The sequence below is a fragment of the Papaver somniferum genome, chromosome 7 (assembly GCF_003573695.1).
Source record: "Papaver somniferum cultivar HN1 chromosome 7, ASM357369v1, whole genome shotgun sequence".
Lineage (NCBI taxonomy): Eukaryota > Viridiplantae > Streptophyta > Magnoliopsida > Ranunculales > Papaveraceae > Papaver > Papaver somniferum.
The window spans coordinates 48221809-48231980 of record NC_039364.1 but is presented as its reverse complement, the minus strand read 5'-3'; the positions used below and the strand labels follow the sequence as shown (position 1 = coordinate 48231980).

The 10172-nt window shown below is 36.7% G+C and overlaps 1 protein-coding gene across 1 annotated transcript; it reads right to left on the bottom strand.

Annotated features, from left to right (window-relative positions):
• Positions 1-3238: 3238 nt before the first annotated feature.
• Positions 3239-9965, bottom strand: LOC113297229 (putative nitric oxide synthase). Its single transcript, XM_026545657.1, has 13 exons — positions 9437-9965; positions 9141-9326; positions 8581-8667; positions 8405-8484; positions 7958-8039; positions 7377-7397; positions 6558-6603; positions 5199-5317; positions 4854-4967; positions 4663-4764; positions 4473-4562; positions 3999-4105; positions 3239-3701 (listed from the first exon to the last, which is right to left on the bottom strand). The coding sequence occupies exons 1-13, from the start codon at positions 9884-9886 to the stop codon at positions 3449-3451; spliced, it is 1737 nt and encodes a 578-aa protein (XP_026401442.1). The 5' UTR covers positions 9887-9965; the 3' UTR covers positions 3239-3448.
• Between the last annotated feature and the right edge of the window lie 207 nt (positions 9966-10172).

The following is a 10172-nucleotide window of genomic DNA, read 5'->3' as shown; positions in this document are numbered from 1 at the left end:
TCATATAATTTAAATGTGGCCGATTCTATGAAATGCCAAACCATTTCTCTGTCCAAAATAATGAAAGAGTCGTTAAGAGAAAGGTACGCTTATTTATACAACGAATGCGTATTGCTGAGAAACGAATTGAAAGCTCGTAAGGACGCTATGCCAAACGAAGACCGCATGAGTAGAGTAAGTTTGTGAATCAATATGCAGTTCATCAAAAATTATTTATTTGGTTATAATTATTCAACAACACTAACTTATTAAAACCCTTGTTATTCCAGTGTTCTTTGGGTCAGACCCAATACGAATTAAGGTACGACCATGATTTTTTGCACGAGGACTGCTACACTCTCTTGGAGGAAGTTGAATGGAAATTCGCCCAATATAATTAATCTCGTATACATTTTTTAGCGCAATGTATTGAACTATTTTATGTCTTTTCCTTATATTTTATTTCATAGTACATGTATGTTTTTTTTCAATTCAATAATACTAGTTCAACTATCTTTTCAGTAAATATTCCAAACAAGGATCGTCATGGACATTAAAAAAAATGACGACTCTTCACAAATTTGGTTTTCGACCCTAAGATTCGTCAACCAATATTTTGCAGATTGACGACACCATCTAGAATCGTCAACCAATCTTTTGCAGATTAACGACTTTTATGACAGAATTATGAGCATTACACAAGTGCCATCAATCTACTAAAATGATAATTGCCGACACTTTAAGATTACTTGACGACTCTCAACATAAACTAACGACTCCGGACTAACATATATACACCATTCTACTAAGTTTTCTTCTAAAGTCGTTCGGTTCTATATGTCCCACCTGACAACGAAATATACAGACTCCAAGAGTCGTTTAGTTGTAAATGTAACATATTAACGACTCGAGATACTACTAGCATTTATTGGGGAATTGAATTCTGCCAAATGTGGTTGAGGAAGTTGGCTCGTTCAATTCTATAAATACAGACCCATATCTCACCTCTTCCTTACCAACACCATAATTATCAACCTTCTCATCTCCTTCTCATTTATTCATCATCCAAGAGGAAAAAAAGAGAAACACCATGACTCCCTACACTTCCGAAGAGAATTGTGCCATTATGAAAGCTTGGTTGACAGTCACAAACCACTTTCAAAGCCTAGACAAATACATTGATGAAACATCGGATGCTAGGTGGAACCGCGTATTCATCGTTTTTGTGGCGTTGGACGGAAATCGCAACTCAAGGTCTTTGAAACAAGTCAAGGAACGCTTTAAGGAGATAAAATTCGAGTGTGATGTTTTGAAAAGAGAATTTACGGCCGTAAGGGAAGCCTTTCTGGATATGTTGAGTACTGTAAGAGTAAGTATTTAAACAAGAGGTAAAACTTATCCAAAGCTTTGATCGATACTAACTAAGTATGTTTGCGTTTACGTTTTCAGATGAAGAAGGCGTATGGATACTACGAGGTGCTTCGTGGGAAAAAGTTTGAGTTACATGATTGCTACTTTATCTTCAATGGAACCATGTATAATTACATGCTTTATGATTGAGTGTAGAGGTGCATCGTTATCATGTATTGTATTTAACCCTATGAAAGATGTATGACTTTTACGATTCAATGAAATGGTTCTATGAAATCAGAAATTATTAATAAAAAAGAAAATCTCAGAAATCGAGTCGTCAATATTAGAGACGTATGGAACAACGACACTCATTTAATATAAAAGGGTCGTCCGTATATAGTAATACTAAACTGGCGATCCTTAGTGTAAAAGCTACAGAGAGTACAAAGTTTTCGAGTCGTTGGGTTCTAAATATTTTGGCTTAACGACTCTAGATGACCTAAAAGTTGGAGTTGTCAATTTACTCAAACTTGGTTAACGATTTTTCATAACCTGCATATTGGAGTCGTTTATTTGTGTGTTAAGTCAATGACGACTCATAAGAGTCGTTAGTTAATTATACTCTCGACTTAACGACCCTGACACTGAGTTGTTGCATATTGACCGTGAATCGACCACTTGGAGCACCATTCAGACAATTTGAAGAGTATAGGAAGTTTACCTGATTGTTTTGAGCTTCGAGTTCTTCATTTTGAGTATTGGTTCCTTCATTTTGAGCAAAAGGATCTTCATTTCCACCATTATTCAAGGCTTCCTCTATTAACATCTCTTCATCAAACATCCAATCCATAAGATTAGTTGAGACAATCTCACCATCAACACAATCATGTATGTTGTTTAAACCTTCACCAACATCACTTCCTCCACTAGAATCACTCATTTGAAGTAACCCTAAATTTTCCCCCAAAACTCACTTTCTTCCTCTCTCACAAAAACACAATTTTTCTATTATCAAAATTTAATCCTCAAATATGATTTTAATCTAACTTAATTACTTACCAATTAATTAACTTAACTTAATTACTAATTACCAATAATGATTTGGGGGTAGTTTAGCCATTTAAAAAAGTTGGGATAAAGGATAACTCCCAATTATTATTTCATGACCTTTTTTGTCCTGTAGCTAGGGTCCCCAATTATTTTTCCAGGGCCTCCAATTCAGCCATGTTTTTTAGGCGAAGTTGACTGTAAATCTTCCCTCTCACCTTCCTGCATTCGGGGGATGTTGGAGGGGAACCGTAGCTACCCCACTGTTTTGGGTCACTATCATCCAACTTTCCTTCTCCACTAGACTCCGCCTTAGATGGCTTGGGGTTGACCGAGGAAAATTTCGATACAGGTTTTACAAATTTTTCTTTTAAGTTGTTGCCCTACTGAGTTTGCGGAAAAGGAGGTTGTGTACTCGAATAATGGGAGAAAATGTGGTCAATAGAATCCTAATGGCCATAGCCCTTGCTCTAAACAATGTTCTTCCTCCATTTCAAGAAGATAAAGTAAGTGGAGAGAATGAGTAAAATTGAAGCACCAGTGTGAACATGTTTTTCCCAAATAAGACAAACTGTGATGGTCATAGAGGATACAAGTTTACGTATTCAATTGTCAAATTTATTTGCCCTAAGACTCGCTGCACCAGCTTATGAACCGATACCAAAGAAGACAAAATGGCTACGTATAATCAACCTTCCTTCTCGAAATCAATATACAACTGTAGAATGAACGTTAACTCCTATCGGATTGAATTGCCCACCGCACACACTTGATTTGCCGGATGTACAGGTATCACGCTTTGGCCAAGGTAGCATACCTCTCCAGAATTGCATAATGAACGAAAAGAAGGGGGAGTAGATTCAAGAAAGCCCAAGCCACACATGCATATACATAGTGGTGGTGTTTTATTTTTTTTTCCCATTTCTTTCCTTTCACATTATTTTCTGCTATCCTTTATTTATTTTGGTCGGACAATATGATAACACTTGTACTCTGATGGTTGCACAAAATTTTAGAAGCACGAGGGCCGCAAAAGTTTGCTTTACAGATTACAACGAAGCGCAGTAGGTCAATGGTACCACTTAGGTCTAAATTCCTCCTCCATCTCAGTCAGCTCTCGGTACTCGTACCACTCTCCTCCAGCCTTGGTGACAGGAATGGGAGGCCTCACAAATATCTCAACAGGCTTGGGGACATGAACAGCCAAATGTAACTCTTCTGCATTGTCCACAGAATTCATTGAGCTAGATATCTCTTGCAGATTGGTTATCGCCTCGACTGCTATCCATCCTAAACCCGAGATAGCAACATCACAAGCAGGCCTGTCCCAGCAAAGAGAGACGATGAAACTCAGTTGAAACACCAAAAAACTGATCAAAATAATAGAATAAAACAAGGCACTCTGAAAGATAATCTAATATTTTGATTCAACGATACATTTCAAAATAATATCTGTTTTGAGGAGACTGGTACCAAAATGGGAATATGGTTCCCAGGTGAACGCCTCTATACTTTTTTGAAGCAATGGCCTTATAGTACAAAGTATAGACTTGCCACATTTGGGTGTCAAAACAGGAGATATTAAGTCACGACTGATTGGAAGAGAGGGAGCAGATTACCTCTTTGGGTCTTCGAATCTTATTTGCAATTGCCGCACTGATTGAAGCCCTTCCCATTCTGTTATTTGATTGCCAGTTGGAGGCTTCAACAAAACTCCAATTTCTCTCTGCAAAAATGAACAATTAATATCATAATTGACATAAGGGAACAAGCACAAAGACTGCAGTAACAGCGAGGCTACTGAAATGTGAAATAACTTCTTTTTGAAACACTACAACCCAAAACTGCAAGGCTACAGAAATGTGAAATAACTTCTTTTGAAACACTACAGCCCAAAAACTAGGTCTCCCCAGGATCAATAACAAGAAGTTTAGTATTAAATTATTTTGGGTTCATTGTCTTTGTTTTTGCAAAATTAACCAATAGAAAAGAAAAGGTTGTGAAAACCTCAAAAAAAAAATCATTTTTGTGAGTGAGAGGGGGGTGACATGGATACTTGCTTCAAATAAAAACATGAGAGCAGGGAATATTACTCGATAAAAATCATCTGCTTCAACAGTTGGAACCATATGAATTGGCAGTGCCTTCGGTCCGTAGAATGTTAAGCGTGTAGATGGAAGAACCTGCACATCCGTGCACAATCAGATTTAAGCCGTGGAAAATTGTCCAGCGCCAACAGAAACATCCTGAACATCACTCTGGAACTTGGATTATAAAATTGACCTTTAGTACATCAACTCTGACAAGACCACCCCAAAAAATGGAAAACCCATTCAAGTCATTAATTTCTTCTGCTTTGCTTGATGTTATCCCACCAGAAGGTACCTGAAAGTTAAAACACAGTCAATGAAGAAAATACGAAAACGAAGGTTCACAATGTCATTCTTAAGAATTTATGCCATTAGAAAATTTACAGGAAATGATTGGCCTCTGAGACGACTTTGAGGAGCGAGGGCAGGAAGATCTACTGAATGAACAACTGCTGCTTGCCTATGGTGAAGATGCACTCCAGGTGTGTCGAACAATTTCTGACAGACATTAAGCAGACACTATTTCAGTTTGGGAAAAGACCTCGTAATGCAGATAGAAGATGATGAACCTTAACTGATTAACAGAGTTAATATTCTGATTATCAACTTCACAGAACTACAAGAACTGTTTCAGGAAACAAAGAAGTGCGGAAAAAAGAAAATTACTCACAAAAAATACAGACTAAGAAATATACAAACACTGTAAGAAACAGAAAATGCTTAACATACCCCGCCTCCAATGAAAGCATCAATCTCGATTGGACCTAAGGTAGTTCCAGGGACAGCAGATTGAATTGGTTTATATCTCCGTGCCGCAGCCGCTATGGGATCCTTTTGAGCCATCGTCTCTGATGTCGACGAAAACAAGCATTCAGTCTATTTAAAACATGCGGACAAACATTAATAGTCCTATGTCTCAGAGTGAAAAAAAACGAAAAAATCAAACTCCCCATTAATTGTACAGGGAAAATCAGTAGCTATGGTTTTACACATTTTTCGAATCACGGACATGCTTGTGAAAGAGATGGAGTTGACTTGTGATTATCAGTGAAGTTAATCTGCTCACTACAGATAATAATTACTGACAATCAGCTAATTGTGGAGATTGCAAAAACTAAAGAAGAATTATCTCCCTACAAAGAAACAGTAAGATCGATTCACTGCGATCTCCAACTCATAATCTAATAGGTGAAAGCAGTAAATAGAGGCGTGCGAAGAATTTCAATGCCTCATTTATAAACCTGGATTTAAATGAACTCCATTAGGAGGTAAAACTCTACAATAGCAAAAAAGAAGGTCAACATAGCATCTCAATTTTAGCAAACTGATATGTGAACTTCTATGGAATAATTAACTGAACAGCGTTGGGCGATTAGCTGTGTTACAACGATACGTCTAAAAAAAAAATCAGCCGTATCGATACGTATTTACACGGATACGCGTACTGATACTCCCAATACTTCAAGATACAACTCAGTTAGAAAACTTTGACTAAATATTAGAAAATTTAGATATTTTACTAGATTCTATGAGAAGTTTTAACTATAGTGATAAAATATTAGTTCTGAATCTGTCCACTGATCTTGCTCTAGACTTTCTTCCGTCTTATCCAGACTTTTTCTCTCTTCAGTGAGGTTAATCATACAGATTATATTTTAATCATGCAAACACATGTATGTATTTTGTTAAGTTTCTATCTTATATATAGTATATTTATGTTAAACTACTGATCAATATTGGGTATGCCGTATCGCCGTATTTTAGTTTTTCAAGTTGGTGTATCATAGTAGCGTATTGGTATCTTGTATCTGATACCGTATCCGTATCGTTGCAACACAGGCGATTAGTCAAATTTTACTGATGGGATCATGATAATTGTTAAGTTCGTTAATCTTGTTATTTCATCACCATTTAACTTTCTTCTAAATTTTGTTACAGGCACCATCATGGGATATCGATAAACGCATAAATAATAATAGAACTATCTAATTCATGAGTAGTAAACAAATAATACACAAACATTCCTTAACCAGTTAAATTAACCTTGACAAAAGGATAGAAATTCATGACACAATAATCATAACTTACTCAATAGAGCATTGATGAAGGCAGATTTTCCGACATTAGCAGCCCCCTACATGCATAACCAAGAAAGTAGTGCTTCTTAGTATTTTAGCAAATACACAAAAATTAAGAAAACTAATAGATGGTGAACACTAAAATCTTTAAAGAGAATAAATCCATGGGAAGAATTTTAAGCTAGGGAAACAAATTGTAAAGTAACAAAGAAAAAGGGTCACAAATTTAGAAGCATTGCTCAATGGGAACTCCAGAAACCTAACCTACTTGGCAACCATAAAGTCACACTAACCACAAGTATGAGCAGGAAATTTTATTTTACAAAACACAGAAGAACCTGAGATACAAGGAGAAAAGAATGCTGCTGAAGCGCAGTTATAAATCTCCCCAAACTCTAGAATGTGAAGTAAGTCTAAACACTCAAAGCAACTAATTAGTAGATTCATTTGTTAGCATATCTCAAAACTTCAAATCAGATTACCTTCTATCTAAATACTGTCAGACACAACCACCACGGTCTAGCATATCTTGAACTTATGTTTTTTTGCTTTAGTCCTGGTCAGACCCTAGGCAATTAGATCTACATATTTTTCTACTAAGCGTGTGTGACAAATTGTTCACTATATCTGTCATAAATTAAGAAAGCAATTATGTACTTTCGGCAGTTGGAATATAATATTCAAACGCAGACAATTATTTATCCTCATCTTAAGAAAATGTAAATGAAGCAAATAATACAATAATGCAACGACGCTGTAACAAATTAGATTGGCAACAACTGCAATTCAACGCCTACTCTTCAAGCATTTGAAGTTCAGGTTTACTGACCAAAATATAAACATCCCGCCCCTGCACAAGAAATAGAATCGCCTTTAAGAACTTATTTCACAGTACATTACATATTGCTAACCGAAGACCTACTAAAACTAAATCAATATATTAAGAAAAATTCATACACTATGATTGTTGGTAATGACATGACATGCTGAAGTACAAGAACTAACCCTGTGGGTCTTAAACATGTGAAACATATTGTCCCAGGTGAAAGCTAAAAGCTAAAATCCATAGAGCGGTCGAACTAATATCTTATGGCAAGAAAAAATGGTGCTATCCAGTTGTAATAAATCAAACAAAAACAAAATCCAAAAACCACATTCAGTTTGTAGCTTTTACCAGCTGAAAGATTCTGGTTGTTCTGTAGCGAGTTAACCAACCGCTCGAATCCGTTTTTTATTCAGGGTCCTATCAAGGATTGCAAGAAATACCCCACAGGTTTTAGTTTTTCTATTGGTTCTGAATCTCTGATCCATGGAAATCAATATAACTACTTATCATTCTGTGGTCTTCTAATTAGGAAACAAACTTACAGGTATAGTGTGAAGCACTAAGATCAAAGTAGACAACCATACCTTCCTCTCGGCTTGAATCTGAGCTATAACTCCAGAAACTCCAGCCAAAGACTTTGAGCTGGTCATATGAACACTAAGAACGCTGCAACATAACACACTATAATGAGATGAAATAATTCTACCATGTCTGAGCCTTTTGATACATGTTGATCATAATATGAATAAGATCTAAAGTTGGCTACATCAATTTTCTGGCTGTTGGTTGCCTAAATTATTTGCATCGTATGAAGCAGACTTTGAAACCGATGGTCTAATTTTGTACCACGACCCCACGGTATCGAGGGTGAGCATACACGAGTTTTAAAGTTAAAAATCTAGCAAATTTCCAATTGTAAAAATGTTTAGATAGCCCTTCCATGTTAACTTTCTCAGACTCATGAAAATATACAACAAAATAGGAGATGAGAAGGGGGCTTGTAAGTATCACAAAAAGTATTTGGTACTTACTTGAGCTTCTTTTTTGTTGTGGCCTCTACAACCCAATCACCAACACAATTAAGATCAGTTCCTTTCGGGAGAAGATCAACCTTGAAAAGAGTGAAAGAGAAGTTCTTAGTAAAGCCAATGAGTACAGGAGAGGAAATCAATAAGAGCATAATGCTTATGTTACAAAGAATTGTTACCTTAGTTATAACTAATATAATTGGATTTGCACCAGCAAGATCACGTATGCGTGCCAAAAAACTGCCATTGAAATCAACAATATCAACCTGCATGTGATAATGAAAAAGCAAAAGACAGGTACATTAATGACAATCCGACCTTCCTTAACAGTATCAACTTTCTTTTATACTCTTAATGTTTTAATTTTCTGCAAATATGCAGCAACCAATACGGTTCCACAAATTTAACAAGTCGATGAAAGTACTAAACCATGACACATACCCAAAAAATAGCCAACCATCAGTCCATCACTATAACTTAACATACATCCAAAAAAGAAACACAAACAGAAGTTTCTATAAAAAGCTCACTGAATTTAATGACTCTAATCAGACCTTTAGATAATACTATAGGTATATAAGTGAAGCCGGTGTACATTTTATTAGTATACAAATCAACTAAACGAAGAAAAAAAATGATACTTAAACAGTCTCCTATGAATCTGTAACATTCAAAAGCTTCTTGCACATATATACCATACTCAGAAAATAATGTAAACAATAAGACTGGATACACATACCAATTTGACTATCAATGCTTTCTCATACCGCAAATGAGATAATTTATTACGAAGTTCTTCTGCGGAAACAAACTGTTTACCACCAGAATAACCACCATTTCCACCAACAGCAGTTATCATATGTCCATGTGATAATAACTTACACCTTCCACATAATACTGTCTTTAGCTGGCGATGCCTCTTCTTCTGCAAACCACACCAGCACTCATCATCATAGACCTATACCATAACCCTCAAAAGCCCCCAATCATAAAACATTAATAAAACCCTAACTGAAAGAGGGTGAGAGAGAGTACCAATTCGTAAGTTTGCAATTCAACATAACCAGGAGCATCAACTTCTGAAGTTTGTAACGGAGCGCCACAGCCGTAGCAACTAGCAATAGAAACTGCAGAAACCTTTGGTTTTTCTCTTCTCTTTTCCTGCCTTAGTTTCTTTTCAATAGAAAGAACTAAGGCAGCATCAGCCATAGATTTTTGACGGGAGAAGAATAAGTCACCACGTGTTGGGGCAGCAGCACCTTCGCCATCAATTTCTACTGATACTAGTTCGGTTGCGCCTACTTTTTGTTGTTGTTGTGTTGGATTTCGTGAATCAGTAATTTTACAGAAAATTTGAGTTCGATTGAATTTGAAAGGGAAATTAGAGTTAGGGTTAGGGTTTGAGAGCTTCTGAGGAGATAGGGTGGAGAAAGAAGAGAATGAAGAAATGGAGAATGAGGGTGAGAGGAGAGATTTGGGCGCCATTTTTGGCCGTTGAAGAAATTTTCTTTTCAAGTTCTTCTTCGGTAATTCAGATAAGGAGCGAAGCCGTTCTGAGTTCACCGAGTCAACTTGAAACCGCTCCTCCTGGATTAATCATTGACAAGGGGACGGAGCCCATCCTCTATTGCCAGTCAGCCCAGGGGTGAGCAAAAACATCCACACCCACGAATGTTATCCACGCAATCCATTTTTCCGCAGATTGGGTGCCAATGAATTTTTGAAACCGATCATTTTTACGGATTGAACGCGGTGATATGTCATCCATCCG